The sequence below is a fragment of the Cucurbita moschata genome, unplaced genomic scaffold (assembly GCF_002738365.1).
Source record: "Cucurbita moschata cultivar Rifu unplaced genomic scaffold, Cmos_1.0 Cmo_Scf00010, whole genome shotgun sequence".
Lineage (NCBI taxonomy): Eukaryota > Viridiplantae > Streptophyta > Magnoliopsida > Cucurbitales > Cucurbitaceae > Cucurbita > Cucurbita moschata.
Window position 1 is genome coordinate 464,829 of NW_019268526.1, and position 21,136 is coordinate 485,964.

Genomic DNA, 21,136 nt, shown 5'->3' on the forward strand with positions numbered 1-21,136 from the left:
TAAAGAGGTATGTGAAAATATAGTGAATGAGTGAGTGTGAGGATGAAAGATGTATTTAAAAGGAGTTGGATGAAGCGAAAAAGTGAATCAAGATTGAAAAACCACTCGACACTTTTATTCATATATGAAAGGACGAGAGGATCGATGAACCTGAGAGAAGGATCGAGAACCAATACCTTTTGATAGATAATAGACACAAGCCATCGCACTTTTCCTAGCAGGGAACTTTGCAATTGTGCAGCACTCAATCCTAACACCTAGTGAGTCAAGTCAATTTGTATTCACGTCACCTACGGCCAGGCAACGTATACTCAAGTCTCTGGCCCCATTTGAGAATAATGTTTTAGAAATGAGGATAGAGAGATTTTTAAAAGTGAGTTTGAAAGTAAGAATGAGAAGATTTTAAAAGAAACTTTATGTAACTATAATCAAAAGGCAACACAATGGCTTAAATAGCATATAACTTTGAGGGTAAGGAGAATTTGATAACTAGTCTCATTCTCGTATGGTACATTTTGAGGCGATTTAGTTCTGGCAAACCTAGACGTGATTTCGCCGAACGGTCGTACAAAATCAATAAGGAGGACAAGTTGACAACTAGTTACACCCCCTATAGTACATTTTGGGGCGATTCAGGTCTTGTAGGCCTAGACATGATTTTGCTGTGTAGTCATACAAACAAAAAATACAATATTTAAGAAATACAATATGAAATTAAATAAAGAGTTCGGCCGGCAGGGTTTAGCCTCCACACCTATGCAATTATAAAAACAGGTACCTTGAAATCTATATTAAAGAGAAATTATTAGGATTTATTTTTCATCATTGACTTTTTGGTTTTGTAGTTGTAATCTCTCCATTAACTAACCCTCCCAAGGAAATTAACATTGTTCAAAAGATAGGAAGCTTAAGAGTGCACATTGAGGTTGAGGTTTAGGGTTGTGTAAGCTCCTCTCCTCCACCATTGTTGGACCTCCAAGAAAACAATAACTTTGATGAAGCCCTTCACTTCAAAATAATGCAATCTTTGGATTTTTGGAAAGTAATTGGGTTTTCTTGCAAGGGTTAATCAACAAAATGAATGCACTTAAAACTTATTCAATTGAAGTTATTATTTAAGAACAAAATTAATTGAAGCTACCCATTTTTACATTATTTTGTACCTAATTTTCGAGGGTTTAATAATTGATTATTAAAAGTTTAGATGGAATTGTAAAAAACACTCGTTTAAGAATTTTTATTTGTTTTGAATTCAACTACCAATCATTTGGGCAATGAACTGATTTTACTAAACCAGTACCGAAACATTCATTTAAAATAGTTCATAAACAATACTATAGGCTTAAACGTTGAAAGTAAAAATCTTTAAAACAACACCAAATTATATAAAACTAAAATAAATGTCGTAATAATTGTAACAGCACTAGGAAAATAAAATATTGTCGTAATCTAACCTAAGACTAAGAAATAAACAAAATGCAACTACCCTGACACTGGTTCCATGACATTCATCATGACGCGACCAACATCTTTACTGGGATCTTTATCTAAAATGTAAGAGTAGCACATGACTTGAGTATTTTAAGAAATATTCAATAAGTAACCCCACTATTGAGGTCGGGAAACATAAACACATGCAGCATGATGAGACATATGCTTTTAACATATCATAGCATGACCTTAAATAGTTTTCCGGTCCAGGGAAGGTTAGACGTGTAGTACTTCTTTACGTATGACCCACACATGCGAGCATGAACCACCAGGCGAGCTTGCACAACCATGGTGTCTGACCCACTGATATTTTTCTCATATCTCATCTTCTCGTTCCCACGTGGCTTCTCTGTTTGGTGGTTTCACCACAATACCTTGATGAATGTAATATCTCTGGTGCATGAGGCTTTCACCTCACAAGCTAGAATCCTTACAGGTTTCTCCTCGTAACTCAGGTTCTCGTCAATTTGAAGGGCTCGTAATCTATCATGTGAGTAGGGTTCATTATATACTTTTCTGAGCATTGACACATGAAACACATCATGTACACTTGAGAGTGAGGGTGGTAGGGTCAGCTTATATGCCACTAGTCCAATTCACTCTACGATTTTGAAGGGTCTGATTAACCGAGGACTTAACTTGTCCTTACGTCTGAATCTCAAAAAACCTTTCATTGGGGCCACCCTCAAGAATACCATATCCTCTACTTCGAATTTCAAACTACTACGCTTTACATCAGCGTAGCTCTTCTACCTGCTTTGAGCGGTAAGCTTTCTTGCCCTGACCTTTTATACGGGCTCATTGATAATTCAGACTAACTTCGGTCCCATTAGTTCTTGTTCACCCACTTCATCCCACCACAATTGGGATCTACTCCACTTTCCATATAACACTTCAAACGGTGCCATTCCAATAGTTGCTTGAAACCTATTGTTTTATGTGTACTCCATTCGATGCAGCTTGGAGTCCCAGCTCCTTGTAGAATTCAATACGCAAGCGCACAACATATCTTCTAAAATTTGGTTCAAACGCTCAGTCTGATCGTCTGTTTGCCGGTGGAAGGCAGTACTAAAGTCGAGTCGAGTACCCAACACTTTCTAGAGTTTGCACCAAAATGTTGATGTAAAGCGTGGGTCTTGAATCGACACTATCAGCACTGGAACCCAATGTAGCTTTACAATTTTTTTCACATATAGCGGAGCCCAATTATCTACTATATACGTTGCCATACTAGGTAGGAAGTCTGCTGTTAGTCAATATGTCAACGATTACCCAGATTACTGTATATCCTTTCAATGTTTTAGGTAGGCCTACGGTGAAGTCCATAACAATATTTTTCCGCTTCCATTTTGGTATATTGAGGGGTTGCAACAATCTCACCCTTTTCTATCTAAGGGCTTTCACATGTTGACATACTAGGCACTTACTCACAAATTCAGCTGACTTTTTTTCATACTTCACCACTAGAAATGTTGTTTCAAATTTTGGTATTGCCTAGATGCTTAGAGAACTGCGAGTTATTAGCCTCGGTTAGTATCTCGTTCCTTAGCTCCTCCACTATTGGAACACACCGTCGTTCATGACATATCAATCCACTATCTGATGATTTGGAAAAACTGTCCACTAGACACAACTCCTTCAATTACTAATGCTATCTTGGCTCGTTGGAAGTCCGTCTGCACTCATGACTCCTTGGTGATGAGGACAAACGAGTGTGCTATTTTCCGGCTTAGAGCATCGACGACAATATTTGCTTCTCTAGGTTGGTACTAAATGTCTGTGTTATAATCCTTCACCAACTCTAACCATCTTTGTTGTCTCATGTTCAATTCTTTCTTGGTGAAGAAATACTTTAAGCTTTTGTGGTCGGTATAAATCTGAATTTTTTCTCCATATAGGTAGTGTTGCCAAATTTTAAGTGCAAACACCATCGTGGCCCACTCTTAAGTCGTGCGTAGAGTAGTTCTTTTCATAGTTCTTCAACTGACGAGACACATACGCGACAACCTTACCTTTTTGCATCAAAACGCATCCTAGTCCTTTCTTAGAGGTGTCACTATATATCACATATCTCTTTGAGCTCTCTGACATTGTAAGCACTGGGGCTGACACTAATCTTTATTTTAGGTCTTGAAAACTTGCCTCAAATGCATCGTTCCATACAAATGGAACACCCTTCTTCATAAACTGTGTGAGCGGTGAGGTTATTCTAGCAAAGTCTTGCATAAACCGTCGGTAGTATCCTGCTAACCCTAAAAAATTGTGCACCTTAATAAATATGGGCGGGCGATCTCACTTAGTGACCGCTTTAATCTTGATGGGGTCTAATAAAATTTCATCCTTCGACACCACGTTTCCTAAAAACGAGACTTGTCGTAGCCAAAATTCGCATTTGAAGAATTTAACGTACAACTCGTTCTCTCTCAAGAACGTTAGAACCTTTTAGAGGTGTCGTTGATGTTCTTAATCTGTCTTCGAGTACACTAGAATGTTGTCTATAAACACGATGACAAATGTGTCAAGACACTACTTGAATACTCGGTTCATTTACTCCATGAATATTGTCGAGGCATTATTAGTGTGACAAAACGACATTACCACAAACTCGTAGTTGCCATCGTTTGACACCACGTTTCCTAAAAACGAGACTTGTCATAGCCAAAATTCGCATTTGAAGAAGTTGACGTACAACTTGTTCTCTCTCAAGAACGTTAGGACCTTTCAGAGGTGTCGTTGATGTTCTTAATCTATCTTCGAGTACACTAGTATGTTGTCTATAAACACGATGACAAACGTGTCAAGACACTACTTGAATACTCGGTTCATTTACTCCATGAATATTGTCGAGGCATAAGCGAGACAAAACGACATTACCACAAATTCGTAGTGGCTGTACCTTATTCTAAATGTTGTCTTCCACATATCCCCCTTCTTTAATCTTATTATGGTGATAACATGATCCAAGATTTATCTCCGAGAACACTGTCACTTCTTTGAGTTGATCAAACAAATATTTGATATGAAGGAGTGGATATTTATTCTTCACCGTCCTCTTGTTTAACTCTTTATGTTCGATGCACGGACGTATCGAGTTATACTTTTTCTTAACAAAAAGCACCGACACAGCCCAAGGACATAAATTAGGGTGGATGAAGCGTTTGTCCAGTAGATCTTGTTATTGCTCCTTGAGTTATTTTAGTTGCGCTGGCACCATGCAGTAATGGGCTTTAGAAATAGGTCATGTACCTGACTCAAGTTCTATACCGAAATCCACAGCTTGGGAATGGTATCCTGTTAAAATAAAACTCACTAATTTGTGAAGTAAATCTCACATACACTAATGATAGAATGCTCCGATACCGCTTTGTGAAAAAACTACTCGCGTACTTGTGAAGAATATGTCAGGAGAGGAGAGACGGAGACAAATAACGCTGATTTTATCAAAAAAACCTTTTCTATTGCTCTTTATTTCTTTATTCCTTTTCTCTTTGCTCTCTGTTTTGCTCTGACTTTACAGTAAAGGATTAGGTATTTATAACTTTTCTAACACGGATAATAGGTAGCCTACCATTATTACTACAAATGTGCTTTTCTTTCCCCTAACTTTTCAAATTAACCTCTCCTAGCAACTCACTTAAAATGAACATGTTGCATTTTAAGTTTATTTCAACAAAATTAACATTTAGCATTTTACATTTATTCCAACAAAAATCCCCCGTAAACTTAAATGCTATATTCAACGATTTCACCTGCGCCATTTTCATTTTCTCGAGTTCAATCATGGTTTCTTCAATTTCCTCTCCTTGTCCTTTTCTAATTAGACTTCATTTGGAGCTTCTCGAGAACAGCCCATTTAAGACACCAACTCCTCATTTCTCTCGTTCTCAGCCACGCTCGACCCAGACGTCATAGCTTCTTTCAGTTTACTCAATTCCCTTCGCAAGTCCACAATGACATTTTCTACTTCCATTTTTTACCCTCCATTTCGGCTTTATCACGAGTGATTATCTCAATCGTGTGTCGTAAATTCACTGCTTCCTATTGGGCTCGATTCAGATTTATGTCGAGTGAGTCTCTCTGTTGAGTTAGCATCTCTATATCTTTCTCCTCCCTCACACGCTTTTCCACTAGACCATCAATCTCCATTAATAAGCCATTCTCTTTCTCCACACCTTCTTCAATTTTCTTCACGAGCTTAGAGATTACTTTCTCAGTCTCTTCTTTCTCCTATTTGAGATAGAAAAAACTATCACTCAGCTCAGAGATTACTTTCTCAGTCTCTTCTTTCTCCTATTTGAGATAGAAAAAACTATCACTCAGCTCAGAGATTACTTTCTCAGTCTCTTCTTTCTCCTATTTGAGATAGAAAAAACTATCACTCAGCTCAGAGATTACTTTCTCAGTCTCTTCTTTCTCCTATTTGAGATAGAAAAAACTATCACTCAGCTCAGAGATTACTTTCTCAGTCTCTTCTTTCTCCTATTTGAGATAGAAAAAACTATCACTCAGCTCAGAGATTACTTTCTCAGTCTCTTCTTTCTCCTATTTGAGATAGAAAAAACTATCACTCAGCTCAGAGATTACTTTCTCAGTCTCTTCTTTCTCCTATTTGAGATAGAAAAAACTATCACTCAGCTCAGAGATTACTTTCTCAGTCTCTTCTTTCTCCTATTTGAGATAGAAAAAACTATCACTCAGCTCAGAGATTACTTTCTCAGTCTCTTCTTTCTCCTATTTGAGATAGAAAAAACTATCACTCAGCTCAGAGATTACTTTCTCAGTCTCTTCTTTCTCCTATTTGAGATAGAAAAAACTATCACTCAGCTCAGAGATTACTTTCTCAGTCTCTTCTTTCTCCTATTTGAGATAGAAAAAACTATCACTCAGCTCAGAGATTACTTTCTCAGTCTCTTCTTTCTCCTATTTGAGATAGAAAAAACTATCACTCAGCTCAGAGATTACTTTCTCAGTCTCTTCTTTCTCCTATTTGAGATAGAAAAAACTATCACTCAGCTCAGAGATTACTTTCTCAGTCTCTTCTTTCTCCTATTTGAGATAGAAAAAACTATCACTCAGCTCAGCCACTTTTCTAACTTTTCTCTGTTTCGATTTAGTTGGTTTACCACAGTCTGTACGCGCTAATGTAGTCAGATACATATTCTGACTTCTTCATCTTCATGCTCACCAACTCGCCACGAAGAGTTTGGAGACGCACTTGCATGACTCGGTCGGTTCCTTTGAACCCTTTTATAAAGTGTCCCACGCGTCTTTTGAAGTACTTTACCTAACAATATTCTCAAAGCCCGACTCGTCAACGGCTTGGAACAGTATGTATAATGCCGCCTTATCCTTTGATCGCAATTCTTTTAACGTCTTGTTTTGTGTTACCGTATAACCCGTGGTATCCCTTTGTTCTTCGAAACCTTCTTTGACCACCTCCCATGCATCTTGAGAACCGAGAAGATCTTTCATTTGGATGCTCCAATTCTCGTAGTTCGTCTTCGTTAGTCGTGGTAGCGGCATTTGACCCATCACATTCGCCATCGGCTCCGATAAAAATTTATTAAAATAAGACTCACTAATTTATAAAGTAAATCTCACACACACTAATGATAGAACGCTCCAATACTGCTTTGTGAAAAAATTACTCGCGTACTTGTGAAGAAGATGTCGAGAGAGGAGAGACAAGGAGACAAAGAACACTGATTTCATCAAAAAGTTTTTTCTATTAGTCTGTATTTCTTTTCTCTCTTGCTCTGTTTTGCTCTAACTTTACCATAAAGGATTAGGTATTTATAATGTTTCTAACACTATTAATATGTATGAGAGAAACAACAATAAGCCTACCATTATTCCTAAGGTTCTTTGCTTATTCTTTCGCCTTACTTTTTAAATTAACCTCTCCTAACAACTTACCTAAAATTAACATTTTGCATTTTAAGTTTATTTCAATAAAACTAACCTTTAGCCTTTTAAGCTTATTCCAACATATCCATGGTAAATCCTTCAGGAAGACATTTACTATTGGTACCGTATCTAACGTCTCCTCTTTCCCTTTTATATCTACTACACTTGCTAATATGACTCAACCTTCTTGTTGGATCAGTTTCTTGGCCTTTTATCATCGAGACTACTTTAGAGGCAACTCCAATGCATGTACCCTTGAATTTAAAGTTGGATTGGGACAACGGTGAGAATACCACCTCCCTTTTGTAATAATCTATACTGGCATGGTTCTTTGCTAACCAATCCATGCCTTCAAGACGGGTGCTTATTATAACCATTTTTGTAATTATAACTTCCAAATTAATAGCGAATTAGAAAATTTTCATAACTTCGAAAATGTGGGTGCTAAAATATATAAATTTCAAGAGAGTGCTTATCTATTACTTCTCTGTTTTAGTCTTTTTCTCTACTTCTTTACAATAGAAAGAACAATCTATTTATAAGCATTTACACGCTCTAAATAATAAAAACTAATCAACCATAATAATAAAACTTCATTATCTCCTGTAACAGCTCTTTGCCTTTACTCTTGACCTTTCACTTTTTTACTAGCTTCTGAATGTAAATAAAAAAAATATTTAACGTTTATTCAACCAAATAAAGTGAAAATATTGGAAAAGGAAGGAGTGGTTATGCATGTGGATTTGAGAATGGAACAAGTAGAATATATATGGCATTAGCATTTGATCTGCATTTCTTTTTGTGATAAGTACTTGAGTAGAGAGGCTTGACTGTTCTTTAAATCACCATGGAATCTATTTGGTTTGGAATAAAATTTTGGAATTTTAATCGTGGAGCTATAATTAGGTTATCATAATTGATAATTGATTAGATATTGGATGGCTAAGATTATGGTCTATTTATTCATTTTGATTTCATCATTTTATTTAATTATATTCAGGATGATTATGAATTGACGTGTATTATTTAAGGTGCTGATATATTATACCCGATTATATTTGTATTTTTTTTTTCAATTACTATTTTTTAAACTATTTTTCCTCAAGAATTATTCTTCTCCGAGTGATTGGTAGATGTTGCATACATCTTCTCCGACGAGCCTAAGTAAAAAGACATTGTTTTCCACCGTTGCTTATTTGAGATAACTATTATTTGCTTATTGTACTATAACCAAACAACGTGCATTGATTTGTTATGATTACGTTGAATCTTGTTCGGTTTAAACCATTTGTACCTTTACATTTTATTCTAGATAACTATTAAGCTAAAAAAATTTGATAATGCCTAAAATGATAAAATGAGAGTGGAGAAAGGTGATTGGACAAATGTACAATTCCAAATGCTTCGAAGTCTTCACTAAAGTCGGGGAATGAGAGTTTTATATTCTCAATTAGATGAAATTCTACTGAAAAAAAACGATATCATACTTCACACACTGTGAAATGCCTGAAGGAGTTAAGTTACGTGACACCAGTGATCTAAGGATGTTCAAAAAAGTTAGTTTAGGTAAACTCAATAATTATTATAAACTTAAAGGAGTTATATGTGTATACAATGATTGAGATATAGAAGAGATTAATAACGGGTAACCATGAAACGAAACCCTCGTGAAATTAAATGGATTAGTTGAGTTAGTAGTAGGACTCTGTAAGTGATGCGAGGTTCACGAGAGCTATTTGAGAGAATCTAGTCACATGTGAGAAACTCATAGATTTGACACATGATATATAATGTTTACTTAAACCTAAGTAGGTTACTTATTCAATATTTTTGTACTCATTCGAGTTATCTAATTTTTTTAGATAACGCTTGAGTTGACTCAGTTAATGATATAGCGTTTTGAAGTTCGGTGGAATTATATTGCCTTTATGTTGAGTAGGCTCTAGAACTTCTAATTGTGAATTATGAGTTTTGCTTAAAACACTTACCGTAAATTACTATTATATTTCAAGTTAAAGTTGCTTCTTCGTAATCCTAGAATTATATATATGTTTTATGTTAATTTTTGTAAATCCAAGTATTTTTACAGGCATAAAAAATTAAGTCTACGTCACAACTATAATGCACCTGGTTCGTCTACCCATCATCTAAGAAAAAAATGTTTCAAAAGATTTAGTATTAAAAATATATAGTAAGTAATTTCCATAAAAATTCTCATATATTTTACATGTCATACAATACGTACATGAGGTTCTATGACTGATATTTAAATAATATAATACATGCATACACAACCATTTCATAAATCATGTCCAAACACAAATCATAGTAAATGCATACGTATCTGACCGAGCTCTAAAATAATCTAATAAGAAAGCCACTTACCTTAATTATAAAAATATGACATAAAAAAATGTATTTTGGTCCATTCCTAAAACATCTCAAATTAGTACTAGTAAGAGTAGTCCATGTTGAAATATAACAAAACTAACCTAAAAAATGAATCAATTCAAACTGAATCGGTCTGTCATGATCCAATTTTTTAGGCGTTAGAAGCATAGTTCGTGACTCGTGGAAACACAGTAAAATCAATTTCTCGAAATAAAAATGAAGTATTTAAAACATAAGTTCATACATATATTTACATTATATTAAAGTAGCATTTATACAAACATAGTTTTAGACACGAAATAAGGAACAGACTTAAAAACGTTTCAAAATCGATCAAAGTTTGAGGACGCGTAACTGATCTATGACTCTCACTCCAAAGTTTGCTCCCATCCTCGACCAACTCATAGCTACTTGGAAAACATAGAAAACAAGGAGACTCAATAAATAGCCAACTTGTAGGCTCTTAGTCCTATTCTGAAATTAGGGTCTATAACTTCTTGAGTGTCCATGGACTTAGTACATAAATCTTAACTTGGTTCATATGAGATGATCAACTTGGAAACTTTCCCTTAAGTGGCGTTTAGATCACTCTCCATGAAAGAACGACTTGGTCAAATGGTTGGTGCAAACTTCATCATGATATCCTGCTAATAATATATGATGTAGGACATCTCATCTAGTTCTTAAATTTGGAAGGAACCCGAGAACTTGAACAAAAAGCAAAAAGCTTATAACTCATGATTGCAAGCTCGGTATTGCTTGCTTCTTGCTCTGTCTGAACCCCCTTGGCTTATAATTTATAGAGAAAGTATCCGTCGCCTTTGAAACGTTCAGAACCGACATGATTTCGTGGTTGATCCTTTTAGATTTTTCATTGAAAAAATCTACTCCGATCAAAGTTTTGCCGACTTTAGTTTTGAACACCGTTGGATGTGATGTGTTGTAGACGTTCTAGATCATATCCAATTTTGAGGGAGATCTAACCGCTAGATTTCTAGATAGAATGAATTATGTGCAAAAGGGTACTATAGACGATTTGATTTGATTAACGGTGACAATTTGGTAATTTTAAATTTCAAAGATGTTTTATTAATTTCATTTTCGAATATATTAATCTTATTAAAAAAAAAAAAAAAAAAAGTTCAACCTTAGCATAATCTTAATATATTAAGCATTCTATTAAAATTTTATGGACAACTAAGTCCAATTAATGGGTTATCAAAAATGTATGTTTTTGTTCCTTTAATTTGCACCAAAGTTATTTCTACCATAGAAAACTACAACAATTTCATAAATTTTGAAAGATTGTTGCCAACATATATAAATTTATCGTGGTAATTTGTTATAATTGATAATATTAAATCTTCATTACTACATATAATGGTAAAAATTGATTCCATTCCATTAAATAATTTGAAAACATTTAATATATTTAACTCCCATTCATTCACTTCTTTTAATTACACTCTCTCCATTGATTAAGCCTTCTTCCACTCTTTCCAAGTGAACCTTAACTGAATTTTTGAGAAGCTAAAATTAGAATTATATATATATATATCAAAACTAAGATTCAAAACTACATTTTGCTTAATTAGTAAATAAATAAAGACATCAATTTATATATGTGGAATACTTTGTTGAAATTATGTTAATAAAAACTATTTATTTAGTTTTTTTTTTAATTAATATATATTTTAAAAAATATATAAGAAGATAGGACAAAAATTTCCTAAAGAAAATTTAATGAGCTCGAATTTCTGATATGAAATCTCTATCTCGATCATCACAAAAGTCAATAAAAAAAATCAATAAAAAATTAGTAGAGATAAAGATTGAAATAGGAGATAAGGATGGAAAGCTCTCTAGTTTAGATTATTTCATAGGACCTGTAATTAAATTTTTAGGCTTTGATTAATGGAAGATAAATCCCATTTATTTTTGTAATTAAAGATATAGGAAAGGTACAATTATTTTTATTTTTTTTATTTTTTCAGTAATATCACTACAAATGTAATATTGACTTAGAGTCCCTACATATGTATGACATTAACTTTTTTATGAGCAACATTCCTTTGAAAACAACTCCATAAAACGATGTCATAAACTTACACGTTTATGAAAGAGTCTTAAAACAATACAAAGGAAATTGTTCCCACAGTGGTATGATATTGTCCACTTTGAGCATAAGCTCTCATGACTTTGCTTTGGGCTTCCCCAAAAGGCCTCACACCAATAGAGAGTGTATTCTTAGATTATAAATCCATGACCGTGTATTCTTAGATTATAAACCCATAAACCGAGCAGCCATCCATCGCCATTACCCAGAAATCCATATACTAGTCCCAAATACACAGCCTCAACCCAAGTCACTCGTCTGCAGCCCAAAAACGAATTCAACCCAAACCATCTCTAGCCCAGATCCATTAGCATCAGCCCAGTCCCACTTCGGCCCAACCTGCAGCGGTCCTAGAACCCAAGGCCCAACACCTGCGATAGGCCAGCACCCGTGGTGCGACCCGCAACCAGCACCTGCGCCACGACCCCAAGTAACATGCACACGCGTCAACCTCTGATTGTGCCACATGACACACCTGCAGCGAATCACCTCCTCAACTCAGTCGCCTTAAACGACTCAGATTGGCTCAGCTCAGCGGCTTAGAACTCACTTATTCAGCTCAGTAAAGGAAAAATTAGCAAATTTCCACCGTTTCGACATCTCGAAGCTGAATTTGACCTCATTTAAGGCAAATAAGGTCATTATATGGATAAATTTATCATTTTAAGTTCAATTGAGTTAAGAGTTCTTAGATTACTAACGAAACGGGATGAATATTGTTATAGGAAACGACAACCGGCGATAATTAGAGCAATTTTGAAAAACGGGAGGGAACGTACTCAAATTAGGAAAAACGCTACCTAAGGCCAACCAAGTAAGTGTGTGTTTTATGATGAAACATGCTTATGGCTTCACATGTGTCATATGCCCGTATATGCAAACTGTTATGAAATGATACGTATATGTTGTGAGACGTGATTGTTAAGTTGTCATTGATGAATTGATATCTTTGTGATATGATATGTTAAGATATGATACGTTGAAGGAATGCTCGCGATATGTTATGTAACTATTATGATATATAATATGATATGTGCATAATGTGAATTGTTATATCTAGATGCATAAAAATGTTATGATATGACATATGCATGACAAATTGGCATGAAATACAATCCCAATACACGCATGGAAGATATGATAAACGATATGATAATAATGATATGTTATGAAGGAAGACACTAGGAGGTTGTGGTATATGATAATGAAAATGAAAAAATGTTGGGACCTCATGCATTATTGTGTGTTCATGCATCGGGGGATACCCATTCTCCCTCACGATAGTATGGACGTGTACACTACGAGGCAGGGAAACGATCATTATGTTTACCATAATACTGCCAAGATAGTCGTTATTCCTACAAGGTGTCCAACATCAGTAGCTATCAGAGAATGCTCGCCCGACCAGAAAGGGACTAAAGAGGTGTGAAAACTGACTGATAGGTCCATACTTGCACATGTGGATCGTGTGTAGGGAAATTAAGTACACATCCAATTGTCCGTTTAGAATAGACTTCGTAGGAAAATAGACTGTTATGATAGGTCCCACTCATGAAATTGTATGTGATTGCATTTAACCTCGACAGGGAGTCGCTTACAAAGTATTCCTTAATACAAGTCATGTGCTACTCTCATTTTATCAGGTAAAGGCAAGGCTCCCCTGTACGGTTGATATTGACATCGCAACTAAGAGACTATGGCACATGATTAAGGTAGTTTCGTAATTTGAATTTGATTAGACTATAGGTAAGTACAAGTTAGTTGCATTTTCATTTATTAGCATATAGATTAGTATAAGGCATTTTTACTTTATGTTATTTTCCTTATTTCAATTTGTATTAGTTTGTTTAAGAGTAGGGTCATATTTTTATTATAAAGTTTTCAATAAAGCATTTTCGCATTAAATGTTCATAATACATATATAGTAGAACTTTATGTTAAATAAAAAATTTAGGTTCGTATCTACTAATGTGAATTGCAACACCATTTAAAACATTATATTTTATATGTTTCTTTAAATTTCCACTCAGAAGTTATTGATACAATAGCAAATTGGAAAATTTTGATAATTTCGAAAATGTGGGTGCTGAAGTATATAAATTTCCAGACTAGTACTTATTATAACTATTATTGTAGCGGTTCATATATGATATTTTGCACTTCGGTTCTAAAATTAGGAAAAATTACACAAGCTATCCTTGATGAATGGTGTTTTGTTACAATTGATCCCAACTTTTAATGCAAAATATTAAATCTTGAACTTCTACCCATAATGGTAAATATTGACTCTATTTCATTAAAAGAGTTACAATTTAAAAACATTTAATACACTTAAATTTCCATTGATTAACCCTTAAAAGATAAGCCAATCTGCTCACCAGAAATTCAAAGATAGACTTGATGCAAGAAAATCCTTGCACGCTTGCCAATGGTAAAACTTTTTTTTTCTTTTATTTTTCGAGGCCCATTTGTATAATTTAACTTAAAATAAATTTAAAAATTTCAACCTAAATCAATAGATAAATAGCGTAAGTTAATGGAAGATAAATCACATTGATTATCTTTTAATGAAAGATATAACAGATAAAGTTATACCTTAAAACAATATGATAATATGAGGAATGTATTCTCAACATCTAAAGTTCACTCATTTGATTCACTGCTTGGTAGGACATCTTGGTAGGACATCAAGATATGATATAAAGAAAACAAAAAAAAGTAATCAAAGAAAAGCAAAACAAAAAGCTTACTCCAAATCCTCTGGTTTTTCATAAAGATGACGTTCATGACTATCTTATCTATGAGCATATAGATATCAAGACTTAAAATATTGCCTAATTTGGTTCATTTATGTTGATTTAAATGGAGAGAGAAAAGTAAAGAAAGAAAGATATTGGAAGATATGTTATCCATATGTGTATAAATAGTTTATTGCTTATCTCTAAATCATTGGTTAGAAAATTTCTTTCTACTCATAAACATTATGGTCACCGCTCTTGTCTTCAAAGTAGAAAGATGTCAATCAGAATTAGTTGTTCCAACAAAACCTACACCTCAAGAGTGGAAACAACTTTCTGATATTGATGATCAAGAAAGTTTTAGATTTCAAGTTCCCATGATACAATTTTATCGAAATAATCCAAGTATGGAAGGGAAAGATCCTGTGAAAGTGATAAAAGAGGCCGTTGCAAGGACACTAGTATTCTATTACCCTTTTGCAGGCAGAATTAGAGAAGGGTTTGGTAGGAAGTTGTTTGTCGAATGCACAGGTGAAGGAATCTTGTTCACTGAAGCAAATGCAGACGTGACTCTAGAACAGCTTGAGAATTCTCTTCAACCCCCGTATCCATACATTGATGAGCTTCTTTACAATGTTCCAAATTCTGATGGGATTCTCGATTCTCCATTATTGCTCATCCAGGTATACACTATCGGTTTGTTTTAAATTTGTCGAGAAATTAATTTGGAAGCTAAGACTAATTGAATTACTTGAATCATCGACGAAGGTGACACGGCTCAATTGTGGTGGGTTTATCTGTGCCGTTCGTTTTAATCATGTGATGACAGATGGTTTCGGTATGGCCCAATTCATGATGGCCATAGCTGAAATGGCCCGTGGGGATCTTGCTCCATCTATTCTTCCAGTATGGCAAAGGGATCTCTTAAGTGCAAGGGACCCTCCAAGAGTCACTTGCCAACATCCTGAATATGATCAAGTTGATCATGACAATGACATTGAAGGCACCATGATTCCCTTCAACAACATGACTCAACGCTCATTCTTTTTTGGCCCAACTGAGTTATCTATTATTCGTGAAACATTACTCACTCACTTTCACAATTGCTCTTCATATGAGCTTCTCACAATATTCATTTGGCGTCTTCGTACCATAGCCCTTCAACTTAGTCAAGATGAGGAACTGCGTCTTCTTTGCCTCGTGAATTTACGCACCAAATTTAACTTCTTTCCATTAGGGTACTATGGCAACGCATTTGCTTTACCCGCAGCCTTAACTACTGTAGGTAAGCTTGCCCAAAATCATATAGGTTATGGTATAGAATTAGTTGAGAAAGCTAAGGCAAAGGTGACCGAGGAGTACATGAAGTCTATGGTGGATCTGATGGTGATGAAAGGGCGACCCCATTTTAGTGTGGTTCGGTCATTGCTAGTGGCAGACTTGACAGAAGCTGGGTTTGAGGAGGTGGACTATGGATGGGGAAAGGCCATATATGGTGGACCTGCGAGTGGAGGAGTTGGATTAGTCCCTGGTTTGATAAGCTTTTGTGTACCTTTTAAGAATAGAAATGGGGAGAAGGGAATTGTGGTGCCTCTGTGCTTGCCAGCTCCAGCCATGGAAAGGTTCGTGGCAGAACTCGATGCCTTGATGAACATAAGAACTCCTTGAACTTGAAAAGCTATCATTCCTTGCATCTGCTGTGTAATAAATAAAATGATGCATAGATGCTCGAACACATGTATAATAACAATTTGCTATCTTATTAGTTTTGCTGATTTTCGATGATCTTATCTTTTGTACCGAACACTAGAAAAATAATAAATTTATGAATTGAAACTATTGTATGAAGCTAATTTATCAAATTATTAGTACTCATGAAAGTTAATTTATCCTTGCTCTCTTCCTCGGAACAAGAGAAACAACTATGTATATAAAATGACCAAAAATTACTAATAACAACTCTTTAATAAATCGAAATCACACTATCAACATGCTTTAACTACATAAAACTCTACTGCCTCCCGGTAAAATATAACTCTCCATAGCCACTTATTTACACAGAGGAATCAATATCTTAGTCATACACAATTAATAGAGTACGAAAAAAGATTAAGAGATTAGAGAGTTATAGAGTTTTTGTTTCACGAACGCGACTTTGGGGCTAACTCAATAGTGTAAAAAGATGGATAAATTTTTCACGAAAAAAAAAAAGAGAATTTAAAATATAATATGCAATATATTTAGATTATATCACAATAGAGTTCATATACAAGTAGTTAATACACAAAATATTTAAAAACAAAAGAGGTTGAAGACGATGAGTGAAGCTTGTCTATGGCACCTACTCCAGAGTCCGCTCCCAACCTCGACTAGCTCCTTATTTACCTGAAAAATATGAAAAACTTTGAATGAGTACAAATACTCGGTAAATAGCCTACTTGTAGGCTCTTAATCGTGTCCTTGGTATGCTGGAGTATCATACTCCTTATCTTTGTTCTGGTTCTAGTTTGCAAGTAGTTAGGCCCTTGGGTTATGTTCTTGACTTGTGAGTGCTTATCACAATCTAACTCGAAGACCTTAGTCCTTGAATTTTGAGGTCTGACTTTGGTTCTGATATAAGGGCCTTGGTTGTGGTTCTAAGTTCTTGTCTTCAAAACTTGAATCTTAATTCATGTTGTAGTTCTTGACTGTTGTCTTGTTTTTTTTGTTACTTTCTATGTTCTTGTTTTGTTCTCCAAGACACTCCTCCTAGGATTTACAGTACAGCCATGAACCTGAGAACCTATGTCCAAGGCTTCATACGTTACAAGTGATACAGTCTTAACCTACGTTCAAGACTTCATTCATTTCAAGCGACGTAGTCAGATTCCACATCTAGGACTTGTGTACCCTACGATACAGTTTGTATACGTATGACCAAGAATTCATGCGTTCTAAGCGACATAGTCTGAATTCCTATGCTCATAGCTTCTTATGTTCCAAGCGATGTAGTCTAAGTCGTGAACATTTTGTACCGTGTGAGGTTTAAGGACTCTTGGTTCATGGCTAAGGTAATATACTCACTTTTTGTGCTAACCAGAGACTTATGTTTGTTTCTTGTACCATGAGCCATGACATATTGTCAACCTAGTAGCTATTCCAAAATGTACCCAAGATTACTCTCCATGAAAGATTTTGAAGGTCACAGGATCAGTGCAACACATGGACGTGACATCCTGTAATCGTGATTAAGGGCTGTACGGCGTGGTTCTCTCGTTCCCCATGCGAAACAGTTAGGTTTAGTCGGGTTTGATCGAAAACCCCTGTTCCCCCATGAAGCTATTGACACCATTCACACATCTAGCAGTATAAGAACACTCATAAGGTAGTTTGTAAGCGAGGGTGGTTTGTTAGGCTTCTAGGAAAAATGTTAGGTCTAAATTAGGTAACTAATCAACCTAACCACAAGTCCCTAGTTTTAACACGATACTGATTCAGGAGGATTAAATTGGTGTGCACACATTAATTATCTAGAATCATGATACATAATTCATGCAAAATAAACATATATTCTCAAGACGGTGATAACATCCATCAAGCACTCAGAGCACAGATTTACAAATTCTCATCCTCCTTTTAGCATGAATTAAACACATGCATATATAGCGGAAGCATAAAACATGATTGCTCTCTCATAATACTTTACGTTGTGCATCCATAATCATATTACTTCAACTCATTCCATGGACAAGCTACCACCTAAGACAAATATTCTAGCATGCATGCAACCAAGCGAGTTCTTCAAGCATTTCTTACTAAATTCCGTGTGGTGACTTAGATGATTGATGCGTGCCCTTTCACTTAACGTTTCTACATAATAGGGTGTCCAAAAAGTGTGATTTTCTTCAATTAGATACTAAATCACATAAAAATATTGTTAGAATTTGAATCAGGATGAGAATCGACCAAATAGAAGTTAAACGGGCAAAAAAAAGGGCTTACACGCCAACCACACACCTACATGCACCTTGAAAGATACTACTTGGAGGAATCAAGCGCGAGTCATGTCCTGCAGTCGTGGGTTGCTGGGCCGGTTTGGGTGGCGGTTCAAGTCTCGGTTTGATTCACTCGGGTTGGACCGCAGGTTAATTGGTTCGATGGGTAGTGGGTCGGATTGGGTTGGTACACGGGTCGAATAGGGTTGCAGAGGACGTGTGTCACTACGACACGTGTCCCTTTGTTGTTCCAAAGAATTTTCCTCTCGCCGGTGGTGACACATGGCTGGCTAGATTGTAGTTTCATCTGCATCCTAGTATTTTTTCTTCAATTTTACTTCATTATAGACCGATTTACGAACATAGGAAGTAGGTACATTATCCTTTCTTCCTGTTCTTGGAAGAACTCTCGGAAAGTCAATTTTCGGTTAAGTTTTTGGCCAAATTCTTTCACAAAATTTGTGGGGAATCCTCCCTAGAAGAACATATCAAAATTTTAGACCTTAAGTCATAAGAAATGGCTCGAATTTGAAGAAAAATGTTGAAAGATTACCTTTCTAATCTTCTCAGTCCTTGACGTAAAATGGAACTTCGATTACTCAAATCTTCTTCTCCCTTCTAAGAAAGACTCCTTGTGTCACGGTCTTGGCCGGAATGAACGCCATGACGACCCCTTCTTTCTTCTCTCTTCCACTTCTCTCAACTTTCTTCTCTCTTCCACTTCTCTCAACTTTCTCTCACTCTTCCTTTCTTTTGCCCGTATTCTATCAATGTCACTCAAGACCCCATAATGAGCTGAGAGACAAAATGACTCATTTGCCCCTCTGCCGACTTTTACTTTTACAGAATTTTTTTTATATAATTTTTATTAAATTTTTCTGCTACAAAATATGTTAAGTAAATTCATACATGCTGAAAGAGATATCATTGAAAAGTAGGTAAAAAGGTTCCTTGTTGCACCATTAATCTTGAAATTCAGTCTAAATATTTTTTCATAAAAATTTTCTCATTGAAAAGTAGGTAAAAAGGTTCCTTGTTGCACCATTAATCTTGAAATTCAGTCTAAATATTTTTTCATAAAAATTTCAGAATCAATATTAATCTTAATGGATATTGAATGAATGGAAGTATATTCAAAGAAGTAAAATTGTTTTATTTTGTGATAACTATTTGCCTTTTACATTATAAAAAAAAAACATAATTTCTTTTTTATATAGAAGAAGCTAGCATACTATAACTAGGGAGGAAATTTAAAATGAAGTCCAACTTTATTCATAATTTAGCCTAAATATATATTTTTCGGGCCATGCATATCACTCGTTATCATTTTATTTTTATTACAAAGCAGATGGAATGATCCTTTGCTAATGGCTATCAACTTCATCAACCAAATATTCCACATTCGACATGGCATGAAACTCTGCCGCAAGCAGAGAGGTTCCATAATTCCCTTTTCTCCATTTTTATTCATGAAAGGTATACAAAAGCTTATCGTTCCAGGGGTTGTTCCAAGCCCTCCTATTGTAAGTCCTCCAAAAATGGTCTTTCCCCATCCAAAGTCTACCTCTTCAAACCCAATTCTCGTTATGTCTGATATAATGAATGACCCGGCTTCATTGTAATGGGGCCGTTCTTTAATTATCATAAGATCCACAACGGACTTTACGTAATCATTCGTCATCTTAGTCTTAGTCTTCCTAATCAACTCTACAGCATAACCTAGTGGGTTCCCACAAAGCTTTGCGGCTGTGATGAGTTCCGCAGAGAAAACAAATGCATTACCGTAATATCCTATCGGTAAAGAGTTGATCTTGGAACGTAGGTTCATGGGGCAAAGAAAGCGCACTTCCTCCTCTGGGCTAAGTTGAAGGGCTATGGTACGGAGGCACCAAACATAGGCTGCGATGAGCTCGAAGGAGGAACAGTGGCGAAGGTGGATGGATAAAGTATGGGGAAGGGCGGAGATTTGGAGGGGACTAAAGAAAATGAAGCGGTGGGCCATGTTGTCGATGGGCATGAGGTTGCCCTCGGCGACAACAACTTGGTCGTATTCACGATGGTGACAAGTGACTCTTGGAGGGTCTCTTGAATTAAGAGATCTCTTTGCCATATTGGAAAAATAGATGGAGCGAAAGCTCCACGAGCTATCTCCGCTATAGCCTTCATGAATTGGACAAGGCCGAAACCATCAGCCATTGTATGATTGAGACGAATTGAAAAAATGAAACGACCACACTTAAGTCGTGTCACCTGCATGATCAATAAAGATGTGTAGATTGGAATCTCGTTGGGAGAAGAACTACTATATTAATCTTGAATCTTTGTTTTATACTTTCAAATATCTAATTTTAATTTATATACCTAAACGAGCATGGAGAATTGATGCTCCTATTAGAGTTTGGAACGTTGTATATTACATCATCGAACTAGGAAGACGAAGATGAAGACGAAAATTGAAGAGCATCGCCAAATTGTTCCAAGGTTACATGATATGAACCAAAAGATATCTATCATATAAT

The 21,136-nt window shown here is 35.6% G+C and overlaps 2 protein-coding genes across 2 annotated transcripts; one reads left to right on the top strand and one right to left on the bottom strand.

Moving 5' to 3' along the window:
* The first annotated feature begins 14,874 nt into the window (after positions 1-14,874).
* Positions 14,875-16,322, top strand: LOC111449054 (benzyl alcohol O-benzoyltransferase-like). The gene is made up of 2 exons (XM_023088896.1): positions 14,875-15,326; positions 15,412-16,322. The coding sequence occupies exons 1-2, from the start codon at positions 14,889-14,891 to the stop codon at positions 16,309-16,311; spliced, it is 1,338 nt and encodes a 445-aa protein (XP_022944664.1). The 5' UTR covers positions 14,875-14,888; the 3' UTR covers positions 16,312-16,322.
* A 3,574-nt stretch (positions 16,323-19,896) lies between these two features.
* LOC111448588 (benzyl alcohol O-benzoyltransferase-like) lies at positions 19,897-20,795 on the bottom strand. The gene has a single exon (XM_023088274.1). The coding sequence runs from the start codon at positions 20,725-20,727 to the stop codon at positions 19,897-19,899; it is 831 nt and encodes a 276-aa protein (XP_022944042.1). The 5' UTR covers positions 20,728-20,795.
* Between the last annotated feature and the right edge of the window lie 341 nt (positions 20,796-21,136).